General features: G+C 52.2%; 1 protein-coding gene across 1 annotated transcript in view; it reads left to right on the top strand.

Annotated features, from left to right (window-relative positions):
- The window catches only part of LOC100905740 (uncharacterized), a 64,084-nt gene that overhangs the window by 34,075 nt on the left and 7,554 nt on the right, over window positions 1-22,455 (top strand). Inside the window, 4 exon segments of the mRNA XM_029112660.1 lie at window positions 2,008-2,350; window positions 2,694-3,301; window positions 4,695-4,777; window positions 9,028-13,674. Coding sequence (XP_028968493.1) covers window positions 2,008-2,350; window positions 2,694-3,301; window positions 4,695-4,777; window positions 9,028-13,674 — 5,681 coding nt within the window.

Raw genomic sequence — 22,455 nt, forward strand, 5'->3', positions numbered from 1 at the left:
CCAGAAGTCCCATGTGGTTATCTTCGCGATGGTCATCCCCACAGCCCGCGATACCATCTCAAATCCTTCATCCTCTTCGGAAGAGTCATCTTCATTCATGTTTAGGCTGCGTCAGAAACGAGCCCAATCGAGGGGTTGCGTCTTTCACTCCATACAAATCGTATTTTGCTCGGATGGCCAACTCGTCTCACTGGATGAATGCCAGTGAAACGAGCGCGTAACGAGTCGACGAGTTGGCCGGCGAGCCCTCGAGCCACTAGTGGCTTGGATCATGACCTAAAACACAAATCCGAACATGTTTCCCTTTAGAACGTCGGAATCTCTTGTATGCTCAATCGGTGGGTCGACATATCAGTCGCTCCATCGGCAAATCGATCCGTGTGGTATGACACATCTACTCTCCAAAAACTATATCGCTCACAATCATCATAGACGCTCTATTTTACCTACTCGGGCTCTGATGGGAGGTGCTTATTAGAACGTGGAGCCTTTTATATTTTCACAAGAGTACTCTCCAGACAAAATAATAGCTGTGCACTTACAGACCTCGTTTCAAACGAATCTATCGTACATATATCGAAACGCTCGACCTACCCCTGATCCCGAAGCGCATGATCTGATGGCGAAGATTTGGGGAATCAAGTTTCCGAGAATCGGATCGTTGTTCCCTATCGAGTCCTCCAATTCAAATTCCGTCATGTATCGACTGTGATCAATAAGAGCTCAGGTGGTTGTCCAATGCATGAGCCTCACCGGCGAAATTTATCGAGTCGAATGGGATCTGCGCGAGCCCGAAAACTGACCACAGAGGAATCGACTGACTATATCTTTAGTCGATCGCTCGTCTCGGTGATCCTGGACCAAAAACTTCGGGATCGAGATGCGGGTGTCGTTCGGCAATCCATCCATGGCTGGGACTGGACAACTCGACAAACAATCCACTCAGGATTTGAACAAAACATGTTCCGTAGCATTGCCGGGCATGGGAACGGGACCTGAGCTTCTCCATCGACTGGGTGAGATTCGATTGATTTCGAATGTACGAGATTCCCGCAATCGATTTTATCTGCGGAGCCGTGACGCTTTTTCTCGAAGCGTGAAATTTTGTGGCGCCCCGCTCCATTCTAAGAGAATGGCTGAAACACAATGGATATTCAGAACTGGTTCCGTTACGGATTTTCCAGCTCAAGGATGTTCTCGGAGAATTTCTGCCCGGAGACGATTCTCGAGATCCGGCGATATATTATTTATCATTGCGCGAGTACCGTCCGATTTTCCTTCGCTTCCGACACGTTGGTGGGCAGCGAAGCGCGGTGCATACGACCGTCACATTGTCGTATGCTTTCGTGACGATTCCTCCTCACGGTTTCGGATTGGTCGCTTTGAGCGGGCGGAACGAGTTGGAATGGCCTCGCGACTGTAAACTTGGCGGTCGGTCCTCTGTATCCGAATGAACGCTCCTCTTCGGTCCTTCGCGCCATTCAGAAAGATGGAAAAACCCGGAGCTCCGGGATAGCGTCCCCTATATATGCGTTACATATGTAAAATTCATCTACCGATCGTTTACCTAAGAATTGTTTGCATCATTTCGATTCCCGATATCTTGTTAGCGGGTAGGAATAGGGCCGTTGCTTCCGGTCATCAGACGCTAGGCTTTTGGTGGTCGTTGAGACGGCCGAGAGGGCTGCCAGCCATAGGACGCATGACTCGGTCTGCTGGGTTTTCACGACCCGTCGGATATCAAGAGCCTTGCTCACTCGACACAGGCTCCAGACTCGCACTCCCGAAGGGGATACGGGAAGATTTCTCCTTTCTCTGGAGCCCCAAATAACATATCGGAGGGGACACCATACGGGTGTCGATAGTGGAGTCGGAGCTTCGAGGAATGATGCCGTTGAATCGAGGGATCGAAGAGGAATGATTGTTATACCGGAATGTTCCCGTTTCTATTCTGTGACCCCGATGATTTTCCTCGAGCATTCGTCCTCACCAGTCTATTTCTTACAGAGAGTTGAAGGCGTCTAGCGGACAGTGGATGCAGGACTCGACCACACCGTTCCAAGGCAACATACGGCGACGCTCTCTCCAGGGTTCGCCCCCTGTTATTGTTTCGCCCGTCTTTTCCGCGCCGAATTCCAGTCCAGCGACACCGCAGCATCCCTCACATCTCCCGGCTGGAGCGACCGTACTGCCCTCGCCCGCCGTGGCTCTCCATCAAGCGAATCCAGAGTTTATTCCTCGGAAATATCTCGCCGCACAGGCCTACTACAAACTTCAACAGCAGAGCAATGGTTCTGCGGTGAGTGACGACCTTGTCGTGCCATCCTCGTCCTCGTCCTCTTGCTGCGATGTAAGTTTTTTGTTTTGTTCCGCCTTTGATTCCCTATTATTTGAGCGACGAATATAAAACGGCGAGGACGAGAAGCTTTCTGAGCTCAACCCGACACGTAAGACCACGAATGCGTGCAAATCGTAGAAGATTTTCGTTGACTGAGATCCGGGCACCTTCTGCATGGTCTCTTATTTTTCATTGAGTTCAAAGATGCTTCTCCTCTTTTCGGTCCTTTTTCTGTTCGTTATTCCATTTCGTCGTACGTTGCGTCATTCCGATTCATTCGATTATAAGTACCTCCTTCTCCCCCGAGACAAACCTAAGACACCCACATTAATTATTGACTCGATTTACCCCTCAGGTTCCGAGCGCCCCCTTGAAATTCGGCCCGGGTTTCGACAGTCCCCAGCGAGCGGCTGCTCCCCCATCCCGGAGCCATTCGCCCTGCGCGACTCCTCGACGAAGTCCGGGACGTAGTTCAAGTGTTCAGAGCTCGAGCCCTTCGCCGTCGCCATCGCCTTCGCTCAACGGTGTTCCTATTCGCTGGGCGCCGATCCGTTCCCCAATTCACAAACGTCAAACTTCGTCATTATCGTCTTTGAGCTCAGATGCCAGCGTGTGTCAGCAAGGTCCTTTGAGAGTCGACGAACGCGCCATTGATTGTGGAAGGCCCGTTAGTGACCCTCAAGGCAACCCGGAAAGTCCAGTGCCTTTGCCTCGTAGAGCTCGCAAGGAAGGTGAAGCCTCTCCGAACAACAAGCCTCCGAGGTCCAGTCCCGCACGCCCAAGCCAGCGTACTCGGGGAGTGAGAGCTCACTCGCCCAGGGGCACCGTACCACTGAACAATAACAGCGTCTCTACACAGCCTTCGAATCCCCTATTGGGGAGTCCTGCTCACCAAGCCCGATCGACATCCCCCGCAAACTCGGAAGCCAGCAGCAAAAATGATGAGTCTGTGATATTTAGGAGGTACGCTAATCTTGGAGGTTTGCTCAACTCTTTCCTTTATGCTTAAAAACCGATCAAACGACTCTCGGTTCCCCATTGAAATCGGAATTTCGGGATTTTGAGGCTCGTGGCTGATAGCTGGTTGTTCGATGGCGATGTGGAGCACGGATCGCTACAGTATTCAGGGGAGAATCTCAATTATTGGAGAAGAGCGAAAACCGGAGCGTTCTCCACTATCGGTTCATTCAGTCAGCGCTGAGCTCATAACGGCTCAGCTCATCGTAACGTAACCCTCGGTCGGTGTCACTCTCCGCCCCGCCGTGCATTGTCACCGTAGCTCGTCAATTCACCGATTACGGTTATGGCATCAAAGATTCGAAGCTCTCTCATCTTGGAATCCACGTTCGATCCAGCGAATCGCCGACCGCGAGCGGTGCCTTTTATCTCTCCTTGACACCCGCCTTTCGAAGATTCGCTCATGAAGATTCGCTCATGAAGATTCCCTCCCGATCATGAGGAAGATTGAGAGGCATGCATATGATTACTGACAACTCTCCGAATCACGAGTTTCCACCGCTTCTAGTCGAGCCCATACTGCGGACAGAGCAGCGCCGAAATCTCCGAAAATCCGACTGGCCCGTAGTGCGGAGCGAAATCTCTTCGTCCATGAGATCACTACTTGGTCGAGGCACTGGTGCGCGATGATCCTAATGGAGATAGCCTCTAACTGGTCCAACAAACATCGACGGGTGCCCAGTAGCGTATATGAGGGGGGGGCGAAACATCGCCATCGTACATTGAGCTCTATGGGGATCATCCTCATCCTCATCATCATTATGATTCTGCCCCCCTCCCAAAAAACATTCCTGGCCTCTCCCGAGAAAAAACCTATACACGCTCCTGCGGGTGCCATCACCGGGTCCTCGCCTTTTTCCTCTCCTCGATGTTCCAAGCGCTCGGATGAAGTCGTCGACAAAGACTTTCTCGATCCCCATCCAGGGCCCTCGTAATGGACTGGGGACGGTATCGATTGATTCTGGAGATGAGGTAGAGATACAAGTCTTACTCTTCCCGGAGCATGAAGCGACTCGACGGGGAATCCTCGCGCCTCGGGAATGGCATCCGATCCGCGATCAAAATGGCGATATCTACCGCTTCTCCGACGGAAGCTCCCGAGTGTGGGATTGATCGAGGTCGCTGGCGGTGCCGGATCGGGCTCCTGTTCGAAATGGAAAATGAAAAAAAAACTGCCAAGGGAAACAAACTTGAAAAGCGAAACTTTATTTGAGGCTCGATCACGAGTTTTGCTCGAACAGCGAAAGAAGAGCTAGTTTTCCGAGCTCCTTGTATTCGTTGAATTGACGGATTCCGCCGCCAGGAATCCCCCGGCGAATAACGATACAATTCTTTCTAGGGTAACAATCAAGAAGAAGCTTGAGCCTTCACCTCAGACGAACGAAACTCCAAGCAGGCGATCTAATCGGAGCGAATACGATGGTGAGTGCGGGAAATTATCAGCAGATAATTACAGCTCCAAGTCGAGAATTGTGCTGCATGTTGTTGATATCGTTGTCTCGATGTCGAGCATTAACACCTGTGGCGGCTAACAGAAGCGAGTTTCAATACTTGGTGAGCTATCGATAGTCTTCTGAATGCTCGACTGATTAGCAAGAGATGCGACGTACGCGCGGAGCGAGCATGGTCTTCAGGCGTCATACTCAGGAGTTGTTGCGAGTTAGAAAAGGTGGCGTAGAGAAGCAAGCAGGAGCTATAGGTATGTATATTTCGTCTCTGATCGAACCGGATCATAGAACGAACTCATCCACTTGGCAAGAGCGGCCCAGTCGTCGCTGTAATTGAAATGAATCCCCGTGTTGTCATAATCTCCACCGACTTTAGTTGGAAGACCTCTAGTTCTGCTCAATTCACTACGGTTACGGTAACAACGCTGATGGGCGGAATATTCTTACGCAAATGACCTGGATGGTTCGCCCACAGAGCGCCGTTTTCTGCAGAATCAACTGATGCTTCTCTTTCGTCCGATGTGTATAAGCCACCGTTGTTAGCACTGATTGAGCAATTTCGATTTTTCTGAGCTGCCCACGGACGACCATTCTCCCTGTTGGACAATTTCGTTTGCGGCTCGTTTTCTTGAAGGTCAGACTTGTCTGACATAACGTCTAAGATTCCGAGTCGGGGTTATCTGGAAGTTTGAGCCTCGCCTGATCTCCGCAAGGAAATCACCCATTCGAAACAGGGGGAGCCCGACTGAAAACGGGGCTGCTCTTTCGATTTGAGAGGAGAAAGTCCTGGCGGATCTTTTCGATCATATGTCCTGCGCGTAGCCGACAGCCGGTCTAATTGCCAAAGCGATGTGGCCAGTGAAAGCGGAATCAGGTGATATTCACGGCTGTCTTCGGTCGATTCTGTTTTCGGACTTCGTGGCCCCGGGCTCTTCCGCACCATTCGGCGGAGTCGCTTTCCGTAGCTTCGGTCGACAGGGCGAAAATGTCACAGGTATGCTTCAGAGCGGGCAAAGATAACTTGAATTAGATGTAGTCGATACCTGTTCTCGACGCACCTGGATCGAGCGTTGTGGAGATTTTTCGACTGACTTCTTGGAATTCGCGCGGATTGACAGATTATATATCCGAAGAGCAATCCGTGGTTCCGTGTGCGCTCGGAGCTCGCTAATACCAACCTTTATAAAAAGATCGGTGCTCCAACATTCGCCATATCGGCATCGATTACCCATTCCTACAGGCAAGATCGGTTGCCAGCGAATCATGCGGCAGCTTCCCGTTTGCGACTGCTTTCGGTTAGGAATGTTCCACGCGGATCGATTTCCACTTGGACCTCATGCGATATAAGGATCGACTCCGTACAACACTTTCTGATCGGCAGATATGAGCCCAGAAGAGCCTCTCTCCTCTCTCCGAAGACTTCACGACAACTCCCCTCCGGGTTCTCATACGCTCCGGAAGTCGGGCGTCGAGGATTCTACCGCCGCGCCCTTCCGATGAGCGAGAAAGTACGCGAGCCATGGGGGACACGATCATCAATTTTCGCTCTGTAAGAGGAATTCACGCTCTGTAATCCAGCAAAACTGCCGGACGTCGGCTACTCTGTGGAAACTGAATCAGCTCATGATCGGTTGTCATCGATAACCGAACATTGTCATAGCTATCTCGCTCGATTATTCGGACTTGCGTTCTGTGAGACTGTATATGCTTCAAGCGGTACGCGGAGCGAGTAATCCATCCTGCCATCCACTGCTCCCGGGAATCCCCCTCTGAGATCATCGATGGATATTCTCCCCGAATCATTGCTGTCAAAATTACCCGGGAAAGACAGTAATTCCTCGCGCGTATCCTCCTTGTTTCACACGTTCTGTGCATTACCTACAGGATCACCGCTGGAAGCTTCACGTGCGAGGCTTCAAGCGTTCAGAACTTCCGGCTGACTCTTCTGTCAGCGTTTGCATCGATTTTTTCTGTCGGTCGGGTTTCTGCTAATTCGGCGAGCATCAGTGAGCCTTCTCCGTTCTATCCCAAAGCTCGTTTCCATCAGGCTGAGGCGGTGATTAGATGGCAAAATACCGGTTGGTCGTTTCTCCGTCTTCCTGATTCATCGGACATTATCTGAAGGGAAGCAAGGAGACCGGCCACGCCATGCCACCGTTCCGGCCCCTTCCAGTGATATCGCGGCTGATATGTTCTGTCTGTAGTAGGCGCCGATGAACGGATCAGCGGGGAGCAAGCCGACGGAGACGTTCGATGATTCCATACTTATTACGGGAAGCGGTGAAGCTTCGATCAGAAAGCTATCATGTAGGGAATCGCTGGCAGCAATCATTCTGCTCTGACTGATTTTACGATTTCGATCCCCGCCGAGAATTCTGTTTGACTTCGTTTGTCGCTTCCGATGCGAGGCTCGACAACTGTGCGTGCGTTCCAGAAAAGAAGGGACGGTCGGGTCAGGTGCAGCGGGGGCTAAACGCAGCTGATCGGCAATATGTCGAAGCGACTGGTCCATCGATAAGGTTCGCGACATCTCGCACAGACACGTTGGCCTCCGGATTAGGGATCTGATTCATTCAATGATTGATTTCCAGAACGATCTCGTCCAAATCTGGAATTCCAGAAGGCCGGCGTCGAAAAAGATCGCGGCCCGGAAGAATTTCCCGGGTTTTTCCTTCTCTCTGAGAGAGCCATGTCTCCCTACGTCCGTCCCCCAAAATACTATCTCGGTATAGTCGCTCCTCAGACTGATGCGCCATCGTTGAATTGGTTCTAGTCTGCAATCGATGAATAACAATCAATCGCTCGAGAGAACTGTTGGATCCCTCGTTGGTTTTGTTTGGGAAGCGATTTGACGTATGGTCGCATTGATTCGACTTGCGTAAGTGGGTTAGGCTGTCAGAGCCGTTGGCGGCCGCGTCGGCGGGCTTTCCGATCACGCTCTTGTGAGAAGCGGAGAACAGATGACAGTAAAAACATTCGGAGAGTTCTTCCGAGGAAACGAGAACCTAGGGCGTTCGTCCACGGCATCCTCGTCCCAGCGTCGAGGGCGCCTTTTCGCGAGAATCTAGCGCTTCCAATTTCGCAATGTGTGCTTGCTCGTCTCTACTCTACGGGAAGGATCACCCGGGAAGCTTCTCAGAATGATTAAAGGGGTTAAACCTTTCGCATCTTCGTCTCGACTTTGAAGTTGGAAGATTTGTTTGATCTGAAACGACGCAATTTTACTCGTGTTCACTCCATTGTGAAAGTTCGTCGTCATCGTATGTGCTCTGCGTTCATTAGTCTGAATCGATTGAACGGGCGGACGAGCAAACGAACCAGCGACTGGAAAAAACTTCGGAGAAAAGAAGCGCCGTCATCGAACCCTGAACCGTCAGAGTTGCGAAGCAGCTCGGTCGAATGTTACCAGCGCGTTGCCGTTAGTCACAGTGATGTTAGGCGATTTACTTAATGCCCGACGGTTCCGTCAGACGTTTCCTACGTGGACCTCCGGGATTGAACCCAATGGGATCGAGAGGAGTGTTAAATAAGAAAATATCACACGCGATAACGTCCACGAATTCGTCGTGACGAACCGCCTGACTCGTGAGCATTGGCGTCGGGGACAATCGGATAAGGTATACCTACCTTGTTTAAACTCGGTAACGAGTCGGTCTCGATGGAGTTTCCCGTGGGTGTCCGCAAGGTTTTCGGAAGGTTTTCGACGGGGTTCCGGAGGAAGTAAGTCGCCCATCCGAGACCGCAAATCGATGCGACCATACGTCAATTGCGTCGAGGTTTTATGGCAGCTTGATTATGGCTTAGCAGATCGCTCTAATCTACCGGCTACGCGTCGGTGTTGGAGTGGTCAGGTTTCTTGAGTCCCGTTATTTCACTTTGGAATCGATCAATGCCGATCCGAGCCTTGGCCACCTCTAAAAGCCGTGACACATATTGTCCGTGTTCTCGAAACACACCATCTGGACTCTCAAGGTCAGCCAGCCGGAGCGGAGCTTGTTGTCCTCGAAGGGACGCGTCAAGAAGGCTCTCGACAGCTCTGACGCCGATCCAGCTAACAGAAATTAACTGACCCACAGTAGCTAACATCGCATCGGCACGAGACGATAAGTTGCTTGGCATGACCAGCTGACTAACAGACCTCGATTGGACCATCTGCACCCTAACCCGCTTCCTTGACGGACATTGCAGAAAATCGAAGATTCTGACCTTTGACTGCACTTCCAGACTTTCCCGAAAATCACGATGGGCAAATAATCGCCCTGTGCCTGTCCCAAGCCCCCGATTCCCTGAAAGTACCATCCCTAAACAACCGCTATCCGGATCTGTTGACATCCTCGAATCTCGTGCATTTTGATGAGGATCTCCGTAGCTCAACCTCCACCCTCATCTCGGCCACCGACATGGAGTCGAACTGTTCAGCCTCCCCGATGATCCGACGTCTGCAGGCTCAGATCCGAGCCCGAGCGTCGTTCAGGATGGCGTGCTCAGGCCCGCTGTCGTGCAGCTCAGAGGACGATAGAGACGCGACGCTCACCAGAGAGGCGACACCCCCGCCGCATCTCGCGGCGAGTACCGAAAAGATCCTTCCCGAAGACTACCAATTAGTGTTCATCACAACTTCAGAGTCGTCTTCCGACCTCAGCGGCTCGGATGAGACGGGGAACAAGAAACGTCGGAGGAAAAAGAAACGCAGCACTCTGAAAGTGAAGAGTCGTCTACAGGTGGGCTCTGGCGCTTGCTACATCGAGGACTCGGACTGGGAGTTCACCTCGGACTCCGATTATAGAATGGCGGCGTCCCTTTGTTCCCTGGACGAGATCTCCGACGTCGAAGAGAACCTCAAGGAGAAAGTGAAAATCATCGAGAAAAAATCCGCCTCCCTGGAAGATCTGCCCAGTCTGTTCACGCGAACGGGCAGCGTCCGTCTCAAGCGGAATAACAGCGTACGGAGAAGTATGCGAAAATCGATGAGATTAAAGAACAACCCGACACTGATGAAGAAGAGGGTTGAGGAAAGCCTGGTTGCACGTGAGTGCCACAAGTGCGGAGGGGTGAAATCAAGACCACCGATGACCACCGGTGCCAATGATGGTCCCCACGTCCACAACCCCCACCTCTATGCGGTGCCAGATCTCAAGGATCAGAAAGCAGCGAGCCACCGCAACCAGCACCAAACGCCGGCGGCAGCAACGGATCTGGATCTGGTGCGGCAAGTGTCTCCTCAAATGGAACCGAAACAACTTTCTACGACGAGCCCGCAGCTTCCACGACAGGCCTTGGACGACAACGGAGATGCGTCGGGTGAAAGGACTGACCACGCGATGGCCCGGAGGTGCGCGGGTGGTGAACTTGCCGATCGAGCTACGGCTAGCGCTAACGTAGACGTAGCGGCGACGACGACGACCAAGACAACATCGGCGGCGTTACCAGTCACAGGCAATCGACTTGGTGGGAACGCGTCGGCCGAGAACGTCCACCCACAGGCCCCGGGAGAGGCCGTGCTGGTCGACACGGTTGCCGTAGACTGTCCACCGACTGTCCCAGTACCCGATAACGGACAATCGGCGAACGGTACCGACTGCGAGATCGCGGTGCTGGCTACGGATGCGGCCAGTTTGCGCTCGGAACGACCAGAAGACAGCGTCGACCAGCAGGGCTTCCGCGCCTCTTCTGGAAAACCACTCCGGGAGGAGTTTTCCGACAACGAGCTCGTTGCCGGCGACGACGACAACAACGACGACGACAAATCCGCCGTTGACGACGACGACGAGACGACGGCATCAACGTCGGCGATGGTTGTGGTGCGAGAAGGAGCGGGCGAGCACTCACCTGCAGGTACCGCTGCCGTTGCCGCCGCCGCCGTTTCAGGCTGTCTCACCCGCGCGCCTTGGACCGATCCACGCTCACCATTCAGTGTGGTAACTGACGACGGTCAGCTGCGTTTCGTGCCGGCCGGATATCTGTTCGACGCCTTTCACTTGGATACGACTTGTGCAGTGAATTCGAAGGATTACGGTTTTCAAAATAGTGTTCAGTGTTCAGACGTCGAGGATCCTGGTGAGCAAGTGTCAGAGAGCTCGCCGACGTTCCTCGACCAGACTCCTCCGGTTCGACGGCAGTTCACGCAACCAGAAGAAGTTCCCCCGACCGCTTCGGCTGCGGTCTCTTCGCTGGAAAAATATTTCACCGAAGAACTTCTCATCCCTCAACAGAGCTTCGACTGCTTCGAGGAATATGACAGCGACTACCAGGAGCCGCCGGTTCCCCCGGCTCAAGGTTATCTGATCGAAGAGGAGGACCTGAGCGACGTGTCGACGTCCTCGGATGATCTCTACGCGGTCCCCGTAGAGCAAACGGCCGTGGTCCCTCCCCCCACAATGTATGGCAATCCCCATGCGTTCTCGTTGCACACGATTGTCGAGGACTCGTGCGAGGAGTCGGAACACTCGACACCGAACTCGCCCCAGGTGCAGAGACAGCAGTCCGACTTGGAGCAGTACTTCAGTTACGCTATCGCGAACGCTTCCGAAGAAGACCAGAAACGATGGTCGGTCGTCTCAGAGGATCTCAGCGACACGGTCTCCGAGGCGAGCTACGTATCGGAGGTCATGGAGGAGGATCCCTCCATGATGGCGAGCTCCAGACTCGAGAAGTACTTCACGAATCTTGTCGGAGGCTGCTCGGACGCGTCGAGCTCGAAGAGCGAGCTCCTCGCCGATGAGCCCGAGCCCAGTTTGCCGAGCGGTTTCGAAGAGGAAACCTTCAATACAATCAAACGTAACAAAAAATCCAAGGCGGAAATGGCTGTGTTCAAGGTCAATAGCGGAGAGTTCAGACTCTCCGAGGCGACGAAAAACAACTCGCAAACTGCGAGCGCTGCTCTCGCAAGCCGCCGGTCGGATCGTCCCGGAGAGGAAAACGAGGAAGATCAGGTGGCCAAGATGGACATCGACGACGAAGACGACGACGACGGAGATGAGGCGGACATGGCGAAAGTGATCGACGTCGTTGAAAAAACGCCTTCGCCACAGCATCCCGACAACGAGATCGAAACACTCCAGACACCGTTGAAAGCCATCCGGCTCGCCGAGCAGCTCGAGAACATCGCGATCACCGGCAAGATGAAGCACGAAGCCGACCACGTTGTCAAAATGTCCGTCAAGGAACGGATCAGCAAAATGAACAGCATGGTCGAACAGAAGAACGCCATCAATAAGCCCAAGGTGGTGACGGTAGCAGCAGTGGCGGCGGCGACGACGACGACAACAGCAACGTCGGCGGCCACGACCAAGAAATCTAGTCCAGACACTGCGAAAAAGGTGTCGTTCAAAAAAGACGAGGAAATTTCCAACGATGAAGAGGTCGCCTACGTTGTCAATCGGGTTATAGCCCACATCTCAGGTTCTCCCGACATCGATCGGCCTTCGGAGAAGATCGAAACGCCTGCTTGGAAGGCTCTGCTCGAGAACCAAATCGTTTCTCTCATGCAAACCGTCTCGCCCTACAACGGCAGCACGAGCAGCACCGTTGCGTCCAGTAACAATTCCGATTACGGTAGCGATACGCTGGAGTCGGAAGAATACGCCAACGACGATCGCACAAACACCACCAGTAAAACGAGTCCGAGCGAAAAAGACATTCTCACGGACGAGACGCTTTTCATCTGCAAGAAACTGATGGCCTCTCTGAAACAGCTGAGCTCCAAGTCACCGTCGCCTCCTCTCGTCGACGAATACGCCAAAGCTCAGGAGTACATCCAGGATCAGATCGTCGCTCTGATGCACACGGTGACCAGCTCGAGGAACGGATCGCCCATGCTGAAGGACCGGAAAAAATCCCTCGGTTCCCCGAGTCTGTCCGAAAAGCGAAGCGAGTCCGGCAGCGAAACTGTTTCGGCGTCCATCAGCATTCCCTCGTACGATAGCGACGAGACGACTGCGACCGAGCCTGTCAACAATCAGGAGATGGAGGACCTGTACAACTTGTTGTCGGACAATGTTTCCCTGTCGAAGCTCTCCTGCTGCGACGACGAGACCGACCATCGGGCCATGGCGCTGCCCAAGAGCAAAACGCTGCCGGTGGCCTCGCCGCGTAAACTCCAGCCGAACACCGACGTCGTCAGTTCCCCTTCACCCGTTCAGATTGTCCGAATCTCACCCCCGTCGGCCAAGTACGACTCGACCTCGACCCTGACCACGAGCTCCGATACGGATTTCGCCGGTTCGGTGGAGACCGTGCTGGAAGTCAAAACCAATAATTCGCCCGAGCCTGAGCTCTCCGACATGAGCCGGTCCGAGCCGTCGCTCTACATTAAGGCGAGGAAGGTCGCCGTCGCGAGAAACGCCGATCACCTAAGCAATAAACTAGGGAAAAATAAGGCCGTGGTCCGAGAGGACGATCCGAGTCTGGCCAAATCGGTTTCCGAACACAACTTGTTCGTGGCCGCCTCCTCCGAGGAGAGTTCTGTGAATTCCGCCAAATCCGTCGGCAGTATCGTCGAGTCTCAGAGGTCGCGGGACACCGGTTACTACTCATTCAAAAGTTCGGACGAGAGCGTTGAGCACGATCTCACTCGGACACCGGAACCCTCCGCGGAACCGGTGCGTCCCGCTCGGAGTGCCAGAAATACCGGAGGGAACCGTTCGTCGCCCCTGCCCCCGTCACCGGTTCAATCGATACAACAAACCACTTCGACTCCGAACATTCACGAAACCTTTGCGAACGGGCGTTTCCTTACACTGCCATTGAAACCGAAGCGGACAGAAGCCGCTCAAGGAGCTTCCTCGATGACGCTCAAACCCAGCAAGGAGAAGCACTTCTCTTCGACGTTCTTCTCAACATCGGGAGTCCTTAGGAAGCTCACCCTCAAGGGTAAGACACCAATGCGGGACCCGTTTCCCTTCAAACTAACACCAACAACGAGAACAACACGTCTGTAAACTGAAGAATGGAAAAAAAGCAGGGAGAACAAGAAAAAAAACGTCGAACAAATCGCTCCGACGCTCTGCTGACCGATGACCAAATCCGAAGCGGGTCGTAGCCAAGTTATGAAGTTCGTTTCGTTTAAATTGTTTCGGAAGAAGGTCTGGAACAGCTTGGCGTGATCCATTCTTTCCCTCCGGATCGCTTAACGACGACGACCGTTCGTGTCGAGCAGACGCTCTTCACTTCGTTCTCAGATTTGCATACGCGTCCACTACGTGAAGTCGATGGGCGCAGCTCGAGTAGTAATCTGGTTGCGTTGTTTGCATTGTTGGTCAATCGTATTAATTATTATCCGACTCGAGCGATATCGAAAGAACTCTTGATCCGATTTTCCCCATTGATGAACGGCGATGATGATGATATTGAATGCGGAACGATGAAAACCTTCCGAAACGGCGATGGCCGAGCCCCGCTCGGAAGCCTTTCCGAAGTTCTTCTTCACGGAACGGCTTTTGTCGTCCCGTGACGAAGACGTAACGCTTTTTCCGTTCGTCCGTAAGTCTCGCGGTGCTTGTGTGTAAGCGTGAGTGTGTACTTCTGACTGCCTGGCTCAACGTCTGTAAGAGTGCGTGTGTGCGTTTGTAGCGGCGCTGGGTGTCGCTGGCATCCTGCACAGGTGCGTCTTCAGCGTCTTCTGTCCCAAGCTTTTTCTGGGCTGGCAGAACTTTCTGCTGCCCCTGGATTTCCGCTCGAATGCTCGTACATTTTGTTCAAACGATAGGCATGGAGTGACTATACGGCGATTGGGGGAGGGTGGATGTCTCTCTGATGACGTCGCGAGCGCTCGATAATTGTCTTGGAGTATTTCTTGCGTTCCCCCGTATGGAAATATAATCTTATCTCCGGGGATCTCTTGTGGGATCTATCTCCTCCATGCGGTTCGATGCGTCGCTGGTCCTCTCGGATAACCATGGGGCGCTCTCTCCGAGCTCATCCGGATTTTCGGTCGAATATGGGATCGGTTTCGCAGTCTGTCATGTGTTCATAGGCGCGGTTTGGATATCAACGAATTGTTAAAACAGCGGGGTCGATGCTAGGGGGACGAGTCGGCGAAAAGCGCCCACTCGATCCGAATCAGAGATCTATCCCACTTCCCCGAGAGTTTATTTATCTCGAGCGGCTGAACCGCGAGCGGCGGGGAACACGGAAATAATTCGTCGAAATTGATCGTCGACGGTCTCGGCAGAAGTTCGTAGACGGTGGAGTGTGTTTACCGCTCGACGCAGGGAGGAGGAGAAATCTACGACGTCATTGTGTGCTGCCACGAAGCGGCCAGCTGGACTAGTCTGTGGACGAACGTGTTCAACTAGGAACGTATTTTATGACGAGTTATAGGTTCACGGTGTCACTCACGACAGCGGACAGATACTCTCCTCTCGTGGACCAAAAGCGTTTGCTGCTCGGCTCGAATCGTTCCGAGCTCACAGTTTGGAGACCGAGCTGGACTTGGCCTGATTTCTCGAGTCAAGTAAGGTCAGGCGGAATGTTCAATTCATGGGGGAAAGGAATATTTTTGAAACCTGTTGCGCTGAGAATGCCGGAGGTCGTGGGGATGAGTCCAGGGATATGGAGCTTCTGACTTTCGATGTCAGATTTCGCGACTCTCTCTCTCGAGACTGTCCGACCGTGCCTCACCGTGAACTCTTGCATTCTCGATTAGTGTCAAGTGACGTTACTACTCATGCACAAGCTGGGAGCCGCGAGCAGACGAATCCCACGGGAACGCGGCCAGACTAGCAGATTTGTTCTTCTGTTTGTAGAAGAAGCGATATCTTGTGCTGAGCCATATTCTTGCTAGAATTTTTCTCGTTTTTTTTCTTCGTGTGGCTTCAGTCGCTGCTCTCACCGCTGCCGAAGCTTTACTTGGAAGAAAAAGGTTCAAAGATTGCTACTGCCTCCACCGCCGCCGCCGATTCTTCCTTCCGCCCTCGTCATCTGCGCACGTCGGCCGAGCGAGAAATTATTCCAAGCGAACGGAGAAGAGAAAAAACTGCGTTTCGTTCATTTCGTCTGGAATCACTTGGGCAGACAAGCGGTCGGGCGGATGGACGAACGCCCGATCAGGGCTCTGGTTCGCTGAGTTTCAATTAGTTCGCATTCGTCTCAACTCGAGCTGCAGTCCACTTCCATCGAATCAGAATTTTCAGCTCTGTAAACATCGAACACGAATCTGATCAGCCGATTGAGGGACGGACACACGCACGCACGGGCGGGCGGCGTTGCCAGCGCTTGGTCTTGCGTCGCACCGGTGCAACTCGATCGCTGTTCTAGAATCTATACCGCTAGGCTCGGCTCGAAGATTCATGATTCAAACGGAACTTCGCCATCGGAATTATTAAAATTGGAACGCGGGGAGACTTTTATGAAATGAACGAAAGGATTCTGATCCTTCTGACGGAGCGGGCGAGCGAATGAGTGAGTCAACGCGGTCGGAATAGCGTATGGGGTACTTGATGGAATGTGTCCCAGAATCCCCGACGGCCGTCCGTTCGACTATTGCTCCGCCAAGGGTGAGAGCCGCGATCTTCGTGTTTGCATGAGCATTCGATGCAGGTTCCACAGAACGTCTTCACTATCGCAAAGTATTGATTGACTCGAAGAACCGAGCGAGGATTCGATTGTATTCACGAGAAAAAACTGAGCCGCCGCTATGGCTGACAGAGTATTTACTTTGCACGATCGCTCGCTGCTTCATTGGCTACTGTCAAGGAAGACTCAGCGCGCCAGCTTGCGCGTCAATGAATTTGTGCTCATCATGACGTAACGATCGCGGCGACAAGCACCGGTGGGTGACGATGCCACGGAGCTCTGGACTTGAATTCGTGCTAACGTGTCCGTGCGAACCCATGCTCCCTCTCGGAGTGAATGCAAAAATCAGCGACGACGTCCGTAGGCGCTCACTTCCCTGTTGGTTCAACTCGTTGATGAAGTGAAGACTTTCTGCGTCCGCCGCCGTCTGACGGGCGAACGAGCGTTGCTCATACAAATCCAAACTCAAAGGAGAGGGTGGCCCCAGAGGCCAAGGTCCTTCCGTTTATTTCGATGAGCTGCTCAAGCGGTGGGCCGACCGACTGGACAGCTGCTACCGCTGGAAAGGAAGAGAAAAACCTGTACGGCCAAGAAAAGAGCTGCGAGCCCATCGGGAACTCTTCAAGATATTTGTACGAAAGCGGATCACAATAGTCCATCGTCTGTGAAGCGAGAATGCTCCACTCATTTTTTTTTTGCATATCACGAATACCTGTAAAGGGCATGTACTCCGCAGGAATTCGTCGGTTCTCGATGCGCGACAGCGAGCATCCACTCCGATTCGAAAGAGCTCTCTCCGATAAAATAACGGACCCGAGTAGTGCTTAAAGAAGTTTGGCGGCGAATTTCGATTCGCCTACGTAAGCGGATTTAGGATCGGGCTTATTGTGGGATTCGACTTTCCACTTTCTACGCTCCTACGAGCCGTTATTCGCTCGATAAATTGAAGTTGAACGATTCGATACGTCAGTCCGTGATGTATGTACGTCGACGAGCGAATAGGCAAACAACGAAGGGTACGCCCGGAATGCCTCGCGCCAAGCGAATTTGCATAATGTCCCCCCCCCGCTGCCTGGATGCTGTTCATACGTTCGTTTCGTCATTCATTCATCTATCAGTCCGTCCGTCTAGACGAGCGAATAGCCGTTCATTCTTCGCCGTTTGCTCCGACCGTTGTCCTATCGCTTACCCGCTCGATCCACTCCTTTGGGATTTTCCGGAAGACTATGTTCCCTGTTCCGTTGTTTCCAATCAAAAAAGAGGAGAGGTCGTTCGACTCCGATGACAAGCGTTCAGGCAGGCGGGCGCGCGCTTCGGTGAAGTTTACCGAAGACGCAGAGCATTTGAAGACGGACCGTCTTCAAACGCTTTGTGCGGGGCTCTCGTCGAGGACTTTAATTTCTCGAAGCGGTGATCCCCCCGCTGGCTTACGCCTCCCGGGAGAACGATTGGAATAATTATGGGATTGATCCTTTTCTCCTGCATTTCTATTTGTTGTCTCGTCAGTGTTCTTCCCGCTGTATTCAAACCTGAGACTCCACGCTGCAATCAACAATGCGTCGAAGTGAGGCCCAGTTGACAGTTCGACTGAGCAAGTCACAGAGTGACCGTTCATCTCGGGCACTGTAGGGAAGACGGAAAAAGCCGGGCCCGAGTTTTCTCTCTTCACCGAACGCTTCAGAAAACTAGCGATTTTCGATCATATGAACGTATTCGATGCTGTATAAGTAGTAGATGAGCGAAGCTGCGTTACAACTGCACTTAGCCCCGAGCCCAGTTCCCAAGCCTGTCCACTTGATTGATAGCAACGCTCTGCTTTTGCGCTTCCGATCATTGGTCCGCAATCAATTTTCCTTCCGTGCCCATCGTTCAACTACTTTAGGAAGTTACTCGATTGGTTCCAGTACCCCTATGGTAGGCCATAACAATAGATTCGATGCGATATCATCCCTCCATTCCATCTCGTACTCGATCAAACGTAGAATCTTCTCTCACCCTATTTTGCCCTCAGGGATCAGAAGTATGTCAGTCAGACAGTCAGATATTCTCGTTCAAGGATGATGGGGAATGCGCAACAAACGAATCCTTGTCGTTTTCTCGTATTGCCGCAAGTCTACGAGAGCTTGATGATATTTTGGCCGAATCTTCTGGCATTAGATATAAATAGCGTATTTTCTCTCTTCATTCCCTCATTGACTGCGATCCGTCTGCCGATGCCAACGCTTTCATTCCGCTTTAGCTTGTTCATCTTAATGCGGACATTTCCCCCTCAGCCCGATGATGATGATGATGATGATCCGCCCGATGCCTGATCGATGGCGGAAATATCTGAGGCGGTGTCTCGTCGGTTTTTGACGTGAAATTTTCTTCCTGAACCATGTCTCTCCATCACGCAATGTACTCGAGTCCGCCCATCGGGTCGCAATCGCTGAGCGATCCCATCGATGGGAAGCTTGTGAAGTTGATTCCAAAGAAAATGAAGTTTCCCAGATCGGAACTTCTCATTTCGAAACCTGTAGCTCAATTCTACTCCGTTGATTCCTAGCAATCCGCACTCACATCAGACAGCTCGACTGCGGATTGTGGGTTGGAAAAAAATCATCTTCCGGACCGACCGGCAAGCCGCAAATGGCGAAGATTCCCCGCTAAGTTTGATGGCAGAATCAGCTCCGCGGTGATCACCCATTAAAACCCTTAGTACTTCAGTCCGGTCCAGGGAGGAACGGCAAGACAGATACGAAGGGAGATGAGCTCTCCTTCAAACACCTTGAGCTTGCGCGGGAGAGAGAATTAAATCCAGGGAATGCTCGTCGGGTAGACACGATGCGTCGAGTTGGTAGAGCGAGCAAGTTGAGCAACGATCGGGGATTTATTTTTGGCCAATTCGCGAGGCTTTTCCCGCAGTCAGCTCAGCTCTTGCATCCTGGAAAGATGAACGCATTGATCCCGTCCGCCGACTGACTCGCGGCTTGCGGCCTGAATGAACTTCTACTTTTTCTACTACGACTACTGGAAGCAGGAACTTAGTCGGGCTCCTGTCCGGATTCGGATGGCTGTGAGGGAGAAGATCCGTTCATTTTTTCTTCTCTGTTCGCTAAGCTCTCGCTGTCTTCGAGTCGCTTTACCTATAGCGTCTTCATCGACATCGCCGCCGCCACCTGGCTGCTGCCGAACAACTATCAGCAACGGACAGTTTATTGCTTGCTTGGATGAGTTTATCCGATTTGGGACGAGAAGCGTTCCGGTGATTTTTGCGTCGCGAGCTGCATGCCGCAACGGCGTCCGTATGACTTATTTCCCGTTTTCGGTTGCTGTGTTATTTGTCTCACCGCCGCCACGGACGTTTCCCCTTACCTACGAAGTGACTACTGGAACTTATGGAAGTGATGAACGCAAGAGCTATATCGGAATCCTGAACGTCCTTTTGGGATATTCTATGCGCGGGACCCTTTCCGAGGGAAGACGCTCGGCTCCGAAGAGCAGCACTGTACACAAAGTAAACAGTTGGAAAAGCTTTTTTTCATCGTTGGAAAAATCGTCGAGCGCGAAGTTCCCCGTTTTCAACAAAAGCATTGCGGTTGATGCAGTGAAGCGGATATCTGTTGGCTACATGGCAGTCGTTTGACGGTTTCTTTTTTGGTTTCCAAAGCCGAGCACCGACAGCATCAAAAACTTAGATTGCTTCAATTTTAGCTCATTTTATGAGCTCATCATGAGTGAAAATGGCGGTCATGTCGCTTCCTCGGGAAACTTCTCCATGTGTGCTGATTTCCCGCAACTTGGAGCGGGATCCCGATGGCCATCCCGAGAAGCATCGGTTTGATATTTCTGCGTCGTACGTGAAACGTCGCCGGTATTATTCTTGTCCTGGGTCGAGAGAGATCATCAACTTCGCAATCAGGATCTCATATTCACGAAGTTCCACTATAGCGGATCTAATCGGGGGAAGAGCCGAATAGCCTCCCATGAACCGACGACCGAGTCAAGTTATCTCATCAGGACGGGTCTCGCTCAACGCTCCTCGTATCCCTAAACAAGTGATGACCGGTCGCAACGCTCCCTTAACTTGAAGTTCGTGGTCGAGGAGCACGCTCGGTTCCCGCGGGCCAAGATTACGCACGTTCTTCACTGGCTTACTGGTCCAATAACGGTCGGGTGAACTCGTAGACGGACATTAGATAAGTCCGACTCGAGCGAGCTCCTAACGGTTACTTTTGTGGGACCGTTCGGCGCCTCGTTCAGTTCCTTTCGTCCCTTCGGATCGGCCGCTCGCTCGCCCGCTCGGTCGCTTGCTTACTTGCTAGCATGGGAGCTAAGTGAGACAGTGGTGGCTTTTCTTGACGGTTCTATGAGCTTCGACTTACAGACTGGCTGATCTTTACTTTCGGTCGCTCCGAATGAACGACTCGAGTGAGTTGAGCCGTTGGGAAACGTCGACTACGGTAACGGCAACACAACAAGAAAAACTCGAGCGAGCGACGTGAATGAATGACTGACTGACTGATGAAGTTAACGGTGCAAGCCAAGAAAAACGACGGGCCGGACTTCGCAGTACTGGAATAAGATCAAGAATCTGATGAAATACTTTTCATTCTGGCCTTGATGTCTGCCGAATTTCCCCTGGGGTCACAGAAAGCTCTCGGGAAAAAATCCACTTTTTTGAACGCATTAAATCAGGAGCTCCTTAGGGTTCGAGATGGCCCCGGAGGGCCCTTGAAATCGATTTTATATCGAAGTCTTACCGAAGATCCTCTCAGGTACGGATTGGGGTCCGATGAAGGACAGGAGTTCCAGCCGTGAAAGTCCGAAGTTGATCTATCCTAGCTATCGGAATTATCGCTTAAATCTGAGTTTCGATCAGTTCGTTCTGACTCTGACTCTGACCCAGTGGGGGCTCACCCGCGTTCGGGACCTTCGTTGACTCTACGAGTTTATGGGCAGATATTCGTGCATTGGAATAGTAGTCTTTGGTGCTCTTTCTGACGAAGGGATGAATAGTCTGGCCTGAGGCTCGCAGAATCCGCAAAGGGGTATTCTGTGATTTGATATTGAAGCGCACAATATTTCCGATGCGAAGCCCCGGGACAATGTCAATGCCGAAAGGTACTCCTTGTCAATGCCAGCCAAGGAGATATGTGAAGCGAGCGACAAGTATCTTCTTTATCGATGCTGTTCTGCCTCAGATTCTCATTCACCTCCTTGGCAATGACTCAATTCTTCAGAGACCAATCTTCAGAAGGCTCGGACAACGGACCCGATTCTCGTTGGACGTCTCGTAAAATGCTTACGGTCAAACAAGCTATGTTCGTCCCGATGCGAATTCTTGAGACCCTTGAGATCCTGACATACGTTCGATGAATTGTCCCGGTCCCTGTTTCCAATTATCGATCGCCGCATCATCCGTGAATTTCTCAAATCCGTCAAATCACCTGTCGCATGCATGAACGAACGTAATCACCCAAAGGGAATGAGGCACACAAGGTCGACCTTCAAAGGCGTTCCTTGTTCAAGCCGTAACAACGGATTCAATGACTGCATTCAGCTACTACCACAGCTCTACGAAGTCAGCTGGAAAGCTTTTGATGTGGTTCTTTAGATGAGCGCACCTTCCATTGAGATTCCTCTGAGCAGAAACGAGTTGGGAATTCGACTTTCGGGCTGATTTTGTGGATGCCCTCCTCCCATAGATGAATGCGGAGAAAAATAGAAAATCAGGGTTTTCGCGGGACGAGGCTAACGGAGACTTTTTTTTCTGTGCTCTTTGTTTGGACGTGAACGAAGCCTGCTCCCCTAACATTTGTAAGGGTGGCGGTGAACAGTGGCTGGCAGTGGTGGGGCGGTGACGGAGTCAGAAGCTGCAAAAGCAAAAATGATCACCTTCAGCCGGAGGAACCTTCGTCTTCGGCTCCTTTTCTTTCCGTACTGATTGGACCTCGTATTCCGCGCACAGTCCGACGATACGATTGCTACTGGGATGTATCCGCTGCTCCCGTGTGCTCATTGAGAAAGCTGCAATCGCTCCGAATGGTCGATATCTAATGCCTTGTCTTACTGCTCCATTTCCGCCGATGATCCTCTGGAATGTTTCTCAAAAATTGAACGCTGAAAACCGATGTCGAGTGAGAATTACCGTAGCAG

Source organism: Galendromus occidentalis, unplaced genomic scaffold (assembly GCF_000255335.2).
Source record: "Galendromus occidentalis unplaced genomic scaffold, Mocc_1.1 scf7180000077524, whole genome shotgun sequence".
NCBI classification, from domain to species: Eukaryota; Metazoa; Arthropoda; class Arachnida; order Mesostigmata; family Phytoseiidae; genus Galendromus; species Galendromus occidentalis.